The sequence below is a fragment of the Pipra filicauda genome, unplaced genomic scaffold (assembly GCF_003945595.2).
Source record: "Pipra filicauda isolate LSUMZ 115617 unplaced genomic scaffold, ASM394559v2 scaffold395_size657635_pilon, whole genome shotgun sequence".
Lineage (NCBI taxonomy): Eukaryota > Metazoa > Chordata > Aves > Passeriformes > Pipridae > Pipra > Pipra filicauda.
Genome location: NW_024104526.1, coordinates 180,542 through 197,440, shown reverse-complemented (window position 1 = coordinate 197,440; position 16,899 = coordinate 180,542). Strand labels below are relative to the sequence as shown.

The 16,899-nt window shown below is 41.4% G+C and overlaps 1 protein-coding gene across 1 annotated transcript in view; it reads right to left on the bottom strand.

Moving 5' to 3' along the window:
- Positions 1 to 16,899, bottom strand: part of ADAM12 (ADAM metallopeptidase domain 12) — a 180,920-nt gene that overhangs the window by 66,846 nt on the left and 97,175 nt on the right. Inside the window, 2 exon segments of the mRNA XM_027726454.2 lie at positions 7,528 to 7,604; positions 11,219 to 11,297. Of these exon segments, the coding sequence (XP_027582255.2) occupies positions 7,528 to 7,604; positions 11,219 to 11,297 (156 nt within the window).

Genomic DNA, 16,899 nt, shown 5'->3' with positions numbered 1-16,899 from the left:
GGATGTGGACAACTCACTGGTCTTTGCCTACTGTACTCCCTTATATGGACACATGGGGAACGTGTCTATGAGATGGGAGAACTCTCTCCATCTCAAAGAAAAAGAAATTAAAACATAACTTATATAATTAATTTGCTATTAATTGCTATTTAACTTGCCAGGAGTCTCTCAATCAGGGTGAATGTAATTTTAATGGAATAATTCCACTAATTAAACTGTCAATAAAGTCAAATGTGATACCTTTTTTTTTCTCTTAAAAGAGGAAAACCAAAACAAAAGCTACAGCAAGACCAGTCATATTTCATAAATCAACAGGCTTTAGGAAATCTCAAAAATATAAATGGGATTTTTCTTTTCCAACTTGTCAGCAGAAGCAAAGGCCCTGCCAACATAAACCATCAACACATACTTGTCTGAGAAATTGTGATGCTGAAGTAAAACTTGGCTAAAACAGCATTATATGAGACTATTATATATTATTCTGCTGCACTATCCAGGAGAAGTTAAGTCAATCGATAAACCTGAGAGCCACAAATGCAATTAAACATTTGGTTTTAATGAAGCTCACAGTTATACTCATTTCTAAACAATAATAATAAAACCCTCTATTACGACTGGAAGAGGAATGTTCTCAGTTTGCAAGGAATTAATTAGAGGGCTCTCATGCTCACACACCACACACTCACAGACACAATGAAACCTTGCGGTGCTCATGTGCCACCTAAAAACCTGCAGGATCTTCATTCCACAATCAATGCCACAGCTTCAAAAGGAAAAGGGCTGATCCCACAGCTGTGCCACGGATTTCAATGAGTTTTAGGTGGAGAGGTACCAAAATTGAAGCCTTGTGGCCCTGGAGTGCTGTTCTCACGATGCTCATGGTGCAGCAATCCCTCCCTGCAGGGTTTCTCTGCAGGCAGCATATCAAGAGAGGATCCACACAGTGAGAGGGCATTTTTGTTTATTTTTCTTCTACATTCTTCATTCTCAGGACTTTGTCTAACAAATTCCCAGGCAAGTAAGCAGGCAAACAAACAAAAGAGGAAGAAAAATGAAGTGCCGAACGAAAACTTCACTTTTAGGCTGTTTTAATAAGTTGCAGATGAATACGAGTGGGATAAATGAGCAAGATGATCTATTGACTGTTTTTCTAATAGTATAGCTGATATTTAGATATTTTCCAAATGGTTTGGTTATTCTTTAACTTTAAAGGACTGGGAAATACAGAGTCTAGAGGCAGAAATACTCCTGTCTCCATCACTGCCCTGGACAGGCAAGTCACCTCTTCTGCATCAGTTCCTCACCTTTAAAAAGGGGTAAATTTTAGTAACCACAGACAATAATTATCTATTGATGAAGAACACAACACAACAGACAAAAAAACCCCGTTACCCTACTATACTACACAGCCAGATTCCATTAAAATAACCAACCTGACCCAAAGCAACAAAGGGCAACATCTCAAAGGCAGGTGAAAGCAGTAGCATTCTTGTTTTTACATATTGCAGGAGTGGTGGTGGTGTTCTCACACAGACACATCATTACTCACATGGGAGGTTTTTTTCCAGCCAATGTCTTTCATTAACCTGAAAATATATTTTCTAGCACAGTGTCTGAAACATGGTCATGGCCAGAGACTACTGTAGCAGACACTTAATCCTTTCTCAGTGCAAGACAGATCTGTGCAGAGTGAATGCAGGTTGGTCTGCAACTCTGATGCCTGGAATTTAAGCAAGGAGCTACTTGAATGGAAGGTAATAAATGCAATCTCATGTCCAGCATTTGTGTTGCAAGAAACAATAGTTTTGTTGTCACAGAAAGTGTCACGTGTGGGTTCAGCTGGGAGGGTGACAAACCAGACCAAGGGAAGTAGAGAAAAATGGAGGAGGAACGAAATGCTGGCATCAGTGTCAATTTAGTGAGCAGGTTTTATAGCACTGTGCAGGAAACAGCGTGGCAATAAAGGGTTGATTCGAACTTGCACATCACATTAAGTGCCAGAACCAGACTGGGTGGAGAAGGGAGAGGCTCAAACAGCCAGGTAATATCATCCCTCATGCCTGTCCTGGCAGGAGCAGTGATCCCTATGCACATGGGGACAGACTGCACACAGTGGTCACAGGATGGACATACTGTTCATGTCAGATCCCAGAGGTGATTGTGATCCAGGAGCTGTTCACCCCTCCAGCAGACAGCACTCAGAAGCTATGAAACTCCAGAAAGTGAATGGATTTTAATGCTAAGCTCAAAATCCTCCAGTAGTCTCATGGTCAGATAAATTACAAACCACATGGGATGTTTATGTGAGCTAAAAGCTCTTCAGAAATTATGGAGGAAAAGCACACATCCAAACCAGTGCTTTTCTCAACTGTGATTTCCTCCTAACTTAACTTTTGGATGAAATCTCCCCTTCCATGGGGAAATCATGCTTGAGAAGTCATGAGGAATTTATACTTTTTTCTTTCCTCACTGGTTTCCTACTTCCATTCCTTTTTTGAATAGTTGATGTCTGGAGTGTCACATTTAAATCCCTTGTTCAGCTGACTGTGTCTGGGATACAGTGAATTCAGCCAGACCATTTGAAAAATGGATGGCTCTGGTATTGGCAGCCTCATGTACCATCACTGTGTAATCCCAGTGAAAATGAGCATCTATTCCCTTCTGGGGCCTTATCCCACCCCTGCCACTGTGCACACAGACTCTTGCAGCTGCTGATGAGGCTGGACAACGACTGAGTACTTTTTGAGTGTGTGAATGGGTTTATTATCTAGGAATTGGGTAACTGTGAGGGATTCTTAGGCTATTTGAACATGTTTTTGATATTTCAGAAGGAAAAGGCTTCCTGTAGGATTTATGGTTTTAAACTACTGAGGCATTTCTGAGAGCATACCTCAAGCTCTCCCCCCCCCCACAAGAGGTCACTGCAGATGCCTTTGTGGCTGCACATTCCCGTGCCAGGGTCCTGTGCCAGCCCCTGGACCACGGAGATTTCTGCTGCAGTTTTCTGTGTGTTTGCTGCATTCTGCACTCAGAGAGAAAGTAATAAGGGAAAAATCATTCAAGTCTAAACAAATTTATCGCAGAAGATGTGAGTGGTGGCCACAGGCCAGAATTATTTGCTAAAAACTTGAAGGGCCTCCAGGCTAGATAAACAGGAGGGTATTTCCTGGGGACAGGAAGGAAATGACTTGACTTTGTGATACCTTCAACTTCCCACAAGACTTGACAGTCTAATTGGCTTTCTTATCCAGATGGAGGCAGCAGAAATCCTGATTACCTATTGTTCCCGTTCCCTGCATTCAGCATTTGCTGTCTCCTCTCTGCCATTCAGCCCTTCCTTCTCCCGAGGAGCCAGCAGGATACAGATTATGGCATGATTATATTCTCTTCTAACCTGCATTTTAGGCAGCTATCAGTGTCAATCCAAGTATTTATGCCATTGTACTCCTGTGTGAAACGAGGAGCTTGAATGTTGTGTCTGTGAGGATGTAACAGCTGGAATACCTGTGTGTCTGTGTGTGAGAGAGCCAAGCCTCCTCACTCATCTTTATCTCTCACCCCTCTATCTGCCTGATAAATGTAAACTACTCAAAACTGTCTTAGTTTTCAGATTTTGCACTTGATTCTTCCTCATCACAGAATAATCATGCCATGTTTACAACCTAATAACACATCTCAAATGCTCAACCATGTGGTTGCACTGTAAGGGAGACCTTGATGGTTGCAGTAGGTCAGAGCTGAGTTCCTACAGCTCAGCACCCCATCTCTGGCCTTGGCCAACAGCAGATATTCAGAGGTGAGATATAAGAACATAGCAGAGCTCCCCTTCCCAAATTGCCTCATCTTTTTCAAATATACTGATACTTTTTTCATTGACACCCACCTGTGACAGTGAGATCCAGAGCTTCATTACGTGGAGAATAAAAAAAAGTACTTTCCTTTGCTCTAAAGTTCCATTTGATGTCTCCTAATTTTGAGGTTATGAAAAATATTCAGTAATTGTCCCCTCTTCAGCATGACATTCATCCTGCCCCTTTTCTCCGTCATCTCTTTTCAGAAGTGACAAATCCTAGTCTATTTTCTGTCCTTGGATAAAAGCTGTTCCCTACCTTTGATCATAATTTTTGCCCTTCTCTGTACCTCTTCTGGATATAATGCCTCTTCATTTTCTGAGGTGGGGATGGGGAGGGGAAAACAAGAACAGCCTGCAGAATTCAAGACATGAGTACCCTATGGATTTATAAAGTGGTAATGAGGGGTCTTGTTTTATCTTCTATTTCTGTCTCAGTAATTCCTATGATCCTTTTTGCTTTTTTGCCTACTGCTGAGCACTGAGGCGTCAGAGCACACTAAAGTGGGGAACCTTTTCTTTATGACTTGTTTCATGTCTTTTAATGAACTCTCCTAATCCAGAGGAAAAAGACACAGTTCCTACCTATTCACACCTGGAACAGTGCCCAAGGTGCCTGTCTAGGGAGTGGGGGGATATTAGTGCTCTGAGATTTCATGGAGATAACAGCCTGCACTTCCTTTCAATAGATGTTTTTCAGGCACCTAAACTCCAGCTCCACGTGACAGCTGTGGGTAAAATCATTAAATGAATTTCACAGATGGAGAAACTGAGACGGAGAGATTTGTCTGATTCACTTAGAAACTGTCACAAAGCCAGGAACAGAGCCTGAAAGTGAGACCAGCCTTTTCTTCCACCGGCTGCTCCAGGGACGGTCCTCACTTGGGGCTCCACGGCCACACAGTGTCTTATGTCCCTACTCCTGCACCTTGCAGTCTTTAGCATGCCATGCAAAAACAAGAGTCCCTGCTCCAGTACATCATCCTGTCCTGTCCTGTCCTGTCCTGTCCTGTCCTGTCCCATCCCGTCCCATCCATAACTATTCTTTCAAGCTAGCAAAGTTGCCAGCCAAGTAAGCCACAATGTACTTTTGAACTGTCCTATTTCTCCTTGTATTATTTCAGACTGGATCACGTGCAATAAATCAGAGAATCAAAGAATGGTTTGGGTTGGAAGGGACCTACAAAAACCATTTAGTTGCAACCTCCCTGCTGTGGACAGGGACATCTTCCACTACATTTTTCCACCTAAATTCTCAAGGGATGCATTGCCACAACAGTTTTTTGGTGGCACAGGTGAACCGTGAGCCTGATTCTGGAAGGTGCTTAGTGCTCTCAGGACCTCAACGAAGCTACTTCGGGATCTCACATCACTTGGGCTTTTATTCCTGACTGGTTTTAATGAGAAGGCCTGGATGGTTCATGGAGCTGACAGTGCATTATGAAGCCTTTTAACAGACATCAAGGGCATGTAGTGATAGATCAAAGGACAAATGTAGTGAGAGGACAAGGAGAATGGCCTTAAGCTGAAGGAGGGAAGATTTAGCTGAGATTTTAGGAAGAAATTCTTTGTTTTAAGGGAGGTGAGGCCCTGGCACAGGTTGCCCAGAGAAGCTGTGGCTGCCCCATCCCTGGAAGTGTTCAAGGCCAGGTTGGACAGGGCTTGGAGCAACCTGGGATAGTGGAAGGGACACCTCATTTACCAACCTCAGCAGCAAATGCAGCAGCTAAATGGGCACAGACACTGAGGTGTATCCTCAGCTGATCTCCTGCTAGAACAAAACATGCATTGCAAAGGAAACTTCTGAAACTTTGTCTTGAAAAAGATGCTGTTCCATTTTTTTCCCGCGGAGAAGAAGCCTAATACTGTCAGCTTGCACTCTGGGGATTTGTCTGCAGTAGTGCCAGATGAGAGAAAAGTGTCACTGCCAGCATATGCTGCCTTGACATATCTGACTGCCTAAAACTGGGAAACAACTCTGTGAGCTCGACAATTGTAAAAAGAGCACATTAGAGAAGAAAGAAAATACTTCTAATGTGGAGGAGAGTATTTTCTCTCGAGATTTATGAATTTTTCAGGTAGCTCTGAAACAAAGACATCATTGCAGACCCTCTCCCCCATGGTACAAGTTTTTCCCTGTGGACCTTACAGCACTCTGATCCCTTTCACTAAAATACTGAGAGCACTGTATTATATTTTTACATATAATTTTAAATTTTGCATATATTTTTACAATGAGAATGACAGGTGAATGTTGACTGCCACGATCCATGCAAGGGGTTAATTAGATAAACTTGTGGAAGGTGCCAGATATATAGTGAAGCACCCATAAACCCCCTCTCTGTGTGGGAATGAGTCAAAGGAATCCCATCCACTACAGCAAGTGGGTCATTCCCACAGGGAGATGGGTCCTGGTAACCAATTGTTTGCTCTCTCTGCTGCTGTCAGTCCCAGAGCTCCCTTATAAAAGCCTTGACAATACCACTATTGCACAAAATGCAAAATCAAGGGAAAAAGATTCCAGCTACTCATGCTGTTTGTAGATAAATTAAACATAGAAAAGGCTGAGACAGCTGGAAATCTGACAGGAAAACTGGGTTTTCCAGGGAGAACACTAGAGCCAATTTACAGTTAATTACTGTGATTTGGAACAGCTCTGTGAGTAAATACCAGTCTCTGATTGTCCAAGTAAGGAAGATAATTGTTTCCTGAACTGTGTCCATTGTGTACTTAAAACGTTGTCAGCCTATTCCTTTCTCAAACTCGGAAGAGGTTTGGTTTTTGGAGATGGGGATCTGCTACTCTTCTGACAACAAGCAGCTAAAATCCTAATGCTGAGCATCATCATCATGAGGCCAATTTATTGAGCCACCTCTCCTAATGATGAGGCTGCTGGACATGCATGAGTGCACAGCTGCAAAGCAGCCCTGACATCAATGGTGAGGCAGTTTTTGGGGACAAGGAGGACTGGAAGGCCACCAGGCACTGCCAGCCCAAAAATGTGCCAAGCACCACATTGCTACAAAGGGCACAGAGAGGCATGTGCAGCAGGAGAGTAGGGATGGCTCTTGGAAAACCCCCCATCTATTTCTTTTTTTTTTCCTCTTCAGAGCAACTATGGGGAAAATGATTTGTAGAGATTGGGCTAACATTTGAAAATGAGTAGAATCATGGAATCATTTATGTTGGAAAAGCCCCCTAAGACCACCAAGTCCTACCATTCCCCCAGCACTGCCAAGGCCACCACTAACCCATGTCTCCAAGTGCCACATCCACATGTCCTTGAAATCCCTCCAGAATGAGTAAATCCCTGCCCTGGGCAGCCTGTTCCAGTGCTTGACAACATTTTCAGTAAAGAAATTTTCCCTGATGTCCAATCTAAACCTCTCAACACAACTTGAGGCTATTTCCTCTTGTCTTCTGACTTGTTACCAGAGAAAACAGACTGATTGACCCCCACCCTCCTGTCAGGGAGTTGCAGAGAGCATGAAGGTCCCTCCTGAGTCTCTTTTCCTCCAGGTTGAGCCCCCACAGCTCCCTCAGCCACTCCTGGTGCTCCAGACCCTTCACCAATACTGATACATTAATTAAAGGGAAAAAAAAAAAACAAACCAAAAAAACCCCTCAGCATGTTATAGGGTGGTTTCTTAAGCAGAATTAGTGAAATATTGGCTCACCTGAGTCCAGAGCAGGTGCTGAGGCTGACGGAGGAGTCGGGGTCCCCTTGCACAGTGCCATGGTAATAGCAGTGACCCTGATGGCAAAAAACAGAAAACATTTCAATAGTCATAAATGCTCTTTGCCCTCTATTTTTTTTATGTGTTTCCATCCCTTTTATTTCAAAGGGATTATCAGTTTCAGGTTACAGCATTCAGGATCACACTGACAGCGCCTTCCATGTCTCACAAAATATTCACTGTGCTTAACAGGCCAAATGGTTCCTAAATGGAAACCTTGGGTTCTTTGTAAATCCTAAAAACCTAGAGGTTTTTTGTTTTGCTTGAGTTTGGGTTTTTTTTAAGAGGGTCAATGGTGTTTAATTTATGTGACTGACCATCTTTTTCTGCGTTATTTTATTTAAAGCTACAATTTGGAATATTTTACAAAATTAATCAGATGAAAAAATCAGCTGCCACATTTCACTTCTTTCTATAGACCTTTATTTTTATTTAAAAGCATTTACCCTTGTACCTACATAAGGGATAAATATGTATAAAGAAAAGTATAAAAAGACAATCCCAACCCCATTATTTGAAAAAAATCACAGAGCAAATGAAAGGGAAGGGAAACAGGCTGGAAAGGAAATCTTTTATTGAATTACCCAACCAAATAGCTGCATGTTATTAAGAACAACCAAGAATAAGAGGGTCTTCTATTTTGAGAGGCAACTGTCCAATTTAATTTTGTGGCTCGGTTATTGTATTTCTTTAATAATTCACTGCTTGCAAAAGGCACCCACAACAGAGATAGTTTCTGAGCATACACACATATCTGTCTGGAATCAAGGCTAATTTTATTGTTGACTAAAGGTTATATTACATTCCCAATTATGTGACTGGCTGGAAAGCAATGACTGTGCCCCGTCCAGCGTTTCTTTTCTCATGGCTCCTTTGAATGCCACCTGGAAACCGAAAACACTGTTTAAAAGGTTCCTCTCTTATTAGTGCAAAGGAAAGTTATCAGTCCTGCTTCAACCTGACAGCCATCTCACTGTGCCTTTTTATTACTTGGTCCATTCACATCCATCCAGCTGCATTAATTAACCTTTTCAGTCTGGGGCCGTGGTTTTCACTTACAAAGCCTTCTAAAGACCACCTTGATTTTGGTAAAGAAAGCAAAAGCCATAAAAATGCTGGGCAAGATGTAATGACTCGGATACGAATTTTCTGCAAATAAGGTTATACCAGGAAAAATGTTTGCTTAGAGCATCTTTATTTCCAGCATGAGCAACTGAACACGGCACAGCCACATTGGACTTGCTAAATACAAATCTCAATAGTTTTCTCAGTGAAAGAAACGGCAGAAACAGGATAATAGTGTTTTACTCTTGGGTGTTTTTATCATCAGTCCTCATAAAGAGTCAGTAACATATTAGCAAGGATAAAGCCACAATGGAAGGGAAGGGAGTCATAGACTGAGTTTTTTGGGGAGAATCACTTCAGTCACAATTGCTATGAAGGTTAAAGTTTTCAGTGTGAGTGCACTATTTCACTTTCTTTCAATATTATCAGTTACAGGCATCCAGTTGGTAAGACAGAAAAAAATCAACGCCCTTCGTCTCAGCACTGACTCCTATGGTCACCCTGAAACAGGCTAAACCCCAAAATAAATAGGTTTATTCTGTTGTTTAAAGTAAGCACAAGGCAGAGGTGCAGTTCAGAGCTCCTAAGGAAGCAATCTTCGGGTTTAGCATCACCAGGGCTGAGCACAGTCCCCAGTGAGATGGGGAGGGTGAGCTGATATCTCTCCCCTCACAGCTGCTGCTGCAGCCCAGCATCTTTATCAAAGAGTCAGTTATGGCAAAGGTCCTGATTTCTTTTCCCCTCCACATACAACTTGTCATTTTATTAACTCTGAGCTCCTTGTTGTGGCCCATTTCACAGTCTCTCTGAGATCCACAAGCTATGTGATACCAAAGTTCAATATCGAAAATGTAAACTTATCAGACCATGGCCTGCAGTGGGACTGGTAGAAAATTGATTTCTAGCTCAGTAACTCCACTGAATTGCAGGATTATTTTTTTCTTCCTATCAAATCTTTTTATTCCTGTAAACTAGTATATGAAATGGATGACCCTCTAAAAATAATTACCAAGGCTGATTTGTCAAACTTGAAATAGTGCCTTGCTCTTGCTTGAGATCATTTAATAAATACCAACTTTTGATGAATTTTCAAGGGTTATAAATCATAAAAACAACCCAAACAATGACTTGTGTGCTAGAGAACCTCCCCAAATGACAGCCCCACAGACCTGACCTGCTTTGACCTCCAAGCAGAATTTGACTAAGCAACTTTTCAATGGAAAATTGGATTTGGTTTCAACTCCAGGCTGTATTGATGTCCTCAGTGAAGAAAAGATATAAAAATAAAATCATAGAGACTTATCTTTTCTAAACCATATTGCAGCATTTAATGAAAAATGAATTCAGTCATCTTTCTCAAAAAAATATCTTTCAGGCAGCAAAATGCTCTGTCATTATTAATCAGGACTAACTGCCATTATGCAAACAGATATTTTTTTAGTAAGGTAAACCTGTCATGAGCTGTACACATATTCCTGTTAATGCTGGTAAATCTCTAAAAGACTTGTGTGCTTCATTTATTTCCTTTTACTTCCTTCAGGAGTCTCTACAGCCTTCCTGTTTCTGAAACAAATGACTATTTTCTACCAAGCTGATTTTGAAGAAGATACGAGCATCCAGCAGAATGAAAGTACTGAAAGCTTTCAAAATGATTGCTTTACTTGGGAGGTCTGGAGCTATAATGAAGATGCTTTTTCAGAAGTAAGATGTTATGCATAGAAATAATTCCTTTCACTGATACCAGCAAAGCCCATTATGGATGGGAATACAAAGCACAGTGGCTCTGCTGACAGAGTCAATAAATAAATACTATAACATAAAAAATATTTTAGAGGACTTAGGCAGATAAAAGATTAGCTTTGTAATTAAAATAGCTTGTTGCATTATTTCTTATTAAGTTGTTCATGCTGTCAGAGGACAAAAACATTACTGCCTTAAAGGGTTTATGATTTATGTAAAGGAGGTTTGAACTACTTATTTTAAAAGGCCATGATTATATCTTTTTTATGTATGTACGTAAATATACACATATATTTATATTCTTATATATTATTTATACACACACACATATATGTACATAATTATACACATACATACATATGTGTGTATAAATCATGGTGTGGTTTAAGAAAATAAACCCGACCAAACAACCCCTTTCCCAAATCCCAGCCGTGGCTTCCCCAGCGAGGAGAGACACTCAAGCCTTCAAACCTCTGACCTGAGACACTACAGAAATCAGATATTCAGGGTTATTTTCCCAACAGAACCAGGTCTTTCATCCATAACTTATCAACAATGGCTGCAATAACTACCAAATATAGGTATATTTCCAGGAAGCTGGACAAATCTTACAAATTTTAAAAGTCAACGGGTGAAAACCCCACATCTTTCTTTCGAAGCCTCTCTAAAAATTCATTGTAGGATCACAGCAGGTAAAAAGATACTGAAGGCAACAATAAAAAAGAGATGACAAATGGAGCTGTTTCATGCCAGGGCTCGGATCCTGACAGGGAGCACTTTGGATTTAATGATGAGGCCTCGTCTGCCCGTGGAACACCAACCTTACCGTGTGATTGCGCGCGAGAACCACGTCAGTGCCGTCCTGCAAATAATGGGTCTCTGTGAAGCTGCTGCTCAACAGGCCCCTGGAAAAAAAACAGAGCACACGGAATATTAAGGCCACATCCCCTCGACTCTGTCCTTTAGAGGTTCTGTTTGAGACAGAGATCAAAGCCAGGCATCAAGGACACGATGAGTGCCAGAATAAGGGAAAATAGAACGTCAAATACTGAAGCTGCAGGACACGAGCACTTCCCGTGGTAATTGTGAAAGGGCTACAAGTTTCCAGAGTTTTCTCTTCCAAATGAGGGCTGTGTGCCAGTACATTTCAGTATTGAATCTTCCATGAAATTTTCAACACATTTTACAGTAAATGGGAAATGTGGGCATTTGGACTGTTGTTAAGTGATGGTGGTTTGCTGAAAAGGAAAATGTTTTGCCTGTGTTCCTTATTTTATAATATAATCTGTTGTATTCATCAGCAAGTGACCACCCAAAGACTAATTCAGCTCTTGGTGAACAAAAAAACTTCTTCCATTGACACTCAAGGGAAAACACTTCATGAACATCACAGGAGTCAGAGCACTGGATTTATTCTGATCATCTGAAAAGGATATTCATGAATGGAAATCTCACAAAGTGATGTACCAGGAGACGGTGAGCCCATGTCTGTGATGAGGTATTTTGTTCCCATTCTTTCCACACTTCCCCTCCTGCCTTTGGCAATGAGATAAAAAATTTTTACTTGCAATTGTCATTTCCCAGAAATCTCCAGAGAGAGGCATGTTTGTGACAACTATGAAAATTTCTCTTTTTGTAGTAAACTCATGGAACAGGGAAAGTTGCATCTACCTTTTATTTTTTTTTAAAAAAAGGCTTGCTATTGATCTGTTTTTCAACTCCTTATCTAAAGAGCATTTCTAACAAAGCCAGAAGGAAGAATCCTCATTCACGTTTACTCCTAACATAGGTCTTGAGCTGTGCTCTTCCACAAAAACGTGTCTGAGTTTTGACAAACATGCTGGTGAAATGCAGAAGCACAATATAGAAGAAACAAAAGATAAATGGCACCATCACCTTCTGAAAAGTGGAGAGTGGGGGGTACTGAAAATCTTTGGCATTGCATTTCACCATGTTCTCTCTGTTCCCTTTCAAAGATGTGTTTCTCCCCTGGGTTGTTCATCTGAACAAACCAGGCCCTTTCTTTTATTTAAAGCTGTTTAATGCTACACTCTTGAAAATATACTGTTGCAAACCATTATACAGTCCCTGTACACATTTCTTGTGCTTTGTATAAACAATGAAACTAGAATGCAAACAAACATTCAGTTTTCATTCCTCCTTAATTTGCAACACATCAGTATCCAATGGCTTGGTCAGGATCTGGTTGTGCAAGGAACTGTACAAACACTTACTGGAGAGAAAAGCTGTCTTTAAAAACCTCTATGTTAAGGTAGTAAAAAAAAAATATGAATGTAACAAGACCAAAAACTAAAAAGAAAATAAGAAGAAAGTGGTAAAGCAAAAGATGAAGCCCCAACACAATAATACACTGAGTATTCAAGAACAGATCCTCACTTTAAATTTTAAATTTTTCATGCTCTTGTAAAAAGTCCCTCTATGTTTCCTACTGTCTCATTATCACAAAGAGCAGCTGCTTTCTTAATTACCATTAATATTTATATAACAAAACTGCTAAGTTCTGCACTTAGCAGGCATTAATTACCTTTGTAAAGGCAAGATCCCATCGTTAAAGCCAAAAGAGTTTTGCTGTGCACTTTTTGGAAGTGGGATTTCATACAGATGGGGGAGTGATTTTTATTTAATGGGACAAAACACAGGCAAGGGTAACAGATGTAGCATAAGGGCAAAGTGATTGAGCAATATACTTGCTTTGTGCTCTGCTATTTCCAAAGTGTTTGACAGCAATGATGATAAAGGTGACCTTTCTGCTGCTGTTCATTCTACCCTCAGGCACAGATTTAGAAAATACTTCAGAGATCCATAGGTTTTAACACCAGAAGGGAGCGCTGTGATCAACAACACGACCTGGCCCATTACAGGGGTCACCAGACTCGAATTTATCTTCTGCTACAATGACAGTTAAGGAACCAGAGACATTTTCTTACTGTAAAGAGCCCTTGCCTAGATCTCTCGTGGTAAAGAAACTGTCATAAGCCTGGCAGGTTTTTAATATTTAACTAAACCCAACCTAAAACCACAGCACTTTGTATCTATTTTAACTGTGCCAACGTTCAGTTTCCAGCCACTGGATCTCATTCCCTCACATCAGTGCTTCATTCTGGTTTGAGTCTTTCATGGACAATTCTATTTACTAAAGTGAGGAAACACAACAGGTAAACAAACTCCTAGTGCAGCTGCCATCAATCTCCCCATCAGGAGGAAAGTTTGCTATCGACCCGGAAAATACTGGCTGAATGTAAGAATTCCCAGTAGGATCAGTAAAAGACTGGTAAGAGCACCAAGATGATGGAGTTCCACTGTTGGACTCACCTAAGAAAAGAAAAAATATCCCCCAGTGTCAAAGGGAAAGTTGTGTCTGCCTCATCCCTGGAAGTGTCCAAGGCCAGGTTGGACGGGGCTTGGAGCAACCTGGGCTAGTTTAAGGTGTCCCTGCCCATGGCAGGGGGTGGAACTGGATGGGTTTTAGGGTCCCTTCCAATCCAAACTGTTCTGTGATTTTATGATTTCAAATCATGGAAATTTCATCTACCACTGGGAAAATGAGAGAGCTCTTCAGGAGTCTGCACTGACACCGCTCCGGTTCGGTAACTAAGACATCACTGCTGAGACATCTGTTTTCCTGCCACACGCCGTGCTGGTGCCAGTCTGACAGCAAGCCAGAGGGAAGGTTTTCTCCACGCTGCAGAGGCTGGAGACCTCTGTGAGACATGTTGCCAGGGAGCCCAATGGTTTCTGGCAGAGAAAGGAGCTGTTATCCCCACTTTTAAAATGTCCAATATCTAAAAGCTCTACAGCCACATACGCAGTGTTAGTACCCAGGGACAGCAAGGCTTGTCTTGAAAGGTTATGAAAATTAAGTGTAACAAGCACTCAAATTCCACTACTGAGTGTGCACCACTTCACTTTCCAATTATGGCAATAATGTTTAACATACTAAACAATGAATCCAGTATATGTATCTATTAGGTAATTTAATTACCTTCCCACCCCCCAAAGATATGCAATATAATAGATTGATTTACATTTCTGGTTCTGGCCCAGAGTGAAGGAGATTAATAGACGAAAGTAAATTAATTTAGATGGCAAGCTACTTAACCTAATTGGATCAATGTAATTCTAAAGAGGAGGGATCAAAATAACATTAATATATCATAGTGCAATTCATCACCATGTCTAGAGTTTCAAATGTTGCCAGCTACAATGCTCAGCAGTACCAGATGATTATCAATATTTTGCCCTGCTTGAAGAGACAGAAACAAATGCCACAGAGAACTGCATCAGCTGCTGGATATGACTGAAAATAAAAATTAGATGAATTAACACCACAATAAATAAATAAACTGTTTGTTTATGCTCCAAAAATGCAAAAGTTCAATTCTTGAGTAAAACTACTTACGGACTTAATCACTATGCTTGTCAGCACTGTGAATTTTTTCACATTTCATAGAATCAGAGAAAGGTTTGGGTTGGGAGGGACCTTAAAGCTCGTCTTGTTCCAACCCCCTGCCATGGGCAGGGACACCTTCCACTAGACCAGGTTGCTCAGGGCCAAACTTTCCAGAGCCAAATTAATGAGTAAAAGCTTTGATGGCCCAGAAGGATAAGTTTTATTCCTCCTGATCTATGACAGACACAGCACAGGCTTCCTCATCCTCTGTAAGTCAGTAGAAAGCTCACATGTCACATTTGCTGAAACATTTTCAAGTGTCAAACAAGCTTCCAGTAACCTAAGCCTCAGGGAATATGATGAATGTTATTTAAACTTCTAATCCTCACCTTCCTGGCCCCCAACAAGGTGAAATCTCAGGTGGTTTCTTTGGGGAGGGGGAAAATGTCTTGATTTAAACACATCAGATTTTTTACTCCATCCATTTAATGACAGGAATGGTAATTTAACACACTGCTTCTCACTTGCAAATGAGAAAATCAGTCTCTGCTCTCCAGGTACCGATCTATTATTTCAAAAGGTTATAATGATATTTCATCACCCAGGGCGAGTCAGACAGACAGTCACAGAAGTTAGAGATGGAAAAAATCTAGTGGATCATACAGAGGGCCTCCCTGGAAGCCAAGTATGTTATAGATCAAATCAGGTGCTGTCTCATCGAGCTTCAAATGTCAGGGGTAATGCTGATCCCACACTTTGAAAAGGAGATTACTTTGCATTCCAACAGATGTTCCTGTCAGGATGCATTTTCCGATATTCAGCCTGTTCTAGTTTTTCCTAGTCCGCTTCTTTCATTAGTTGAAACAATTGCTTTCCTTCTTGGTACATATATCATTCAGAGAGGTGCAGATTGTTATCAAATTCCCCTTTAACCATCCAGGTACCAAGTGTAGAATATCAGGCTATAAAAAAAAGACAAGAACTGTGCACTTTTTCATGTCAGCTACTCAGGAAAAATCTAAGCATCATCCCAGTAGGAGCAGACACCAGGGCTTCCCTTGGTGATACAGCAGAAAATGTGAGACAAACTTAGGGAGTAAACCTGTTTCTAACAGCACACAGGCTTGGGTTTCAGTCTGTCTTTCAGGATCAAAATCCTTTGGTTGCCCTCCCTGTTCCAGGCCATGCCCTTACCATACAGATATAAGGGGAAGGTACCACCATTGTTATCCATCAAAATGGATCTACAAGGTGTAAAGCAGCCTCATGTCTGAGCTGGAGCATTATTGACTCTGATTCTGAGGTCTGACATGCCTTGGAATGAGTCTGAAGGGCTCTGCATATATACTGCAAGGCTTAGGGCACGGAGGTGTACGACCTGATTTTTGTTCTTGCAACTCCTTATCCCATGGAAAGATTTGGAAATGCGGCCCCCAATCACTATTTTAAATTTTGTTTCAAATACAGTCACACGTGGACATGTCCCTGGAAGTCTCCAAGGCCAGGTTGGAAGGGGCTTGGAGCAGCCTGGTCAAGTGGAAGTTGTCCCTGCCCATGGCAAGGGTTGGAACAAGATGATCTTTGAGGCCTCTTCCAACCCAAACCAGTCTGTGATTCCCTGATCCCTGTTCTGGGGTTCAACATCACAGCAATGCACCCTTTGGGTACATGGTTTCACAGGGTTGCTTTCAATGATACAGAGAAGATGCTCTGAACCTTTTGTGCTTTGGAACATATACTTTCTATGCTCTGAAGTTCGATTTTCTGCTTACCTTTGGCTTTGATTAACAGCTCAGCATGGTGACACTACTTTAAGAACTGGTGTTTTCAGAAGAACACTGAATATTCTTATGACTTTTTAAACAATGACAGTCAACTGCTCCGTCTGCTCCGTGGGAGCACTGATCACAATGAGGAACCAGTAGTGCCTGGCTGACTCAGATGTGAGTGTGGTGCCTCCCCTCTCCTCAGGTGTGCTCCTGCAACTCACACAGACATCTGACCTTTACTGGGACTTCTTCCTCTTCTTTGTCCTTCCAAATGATGAAATGCCTGTTTTCTCCCCCATCCGAGTGCTGCCTCACTCAGTTGTACAA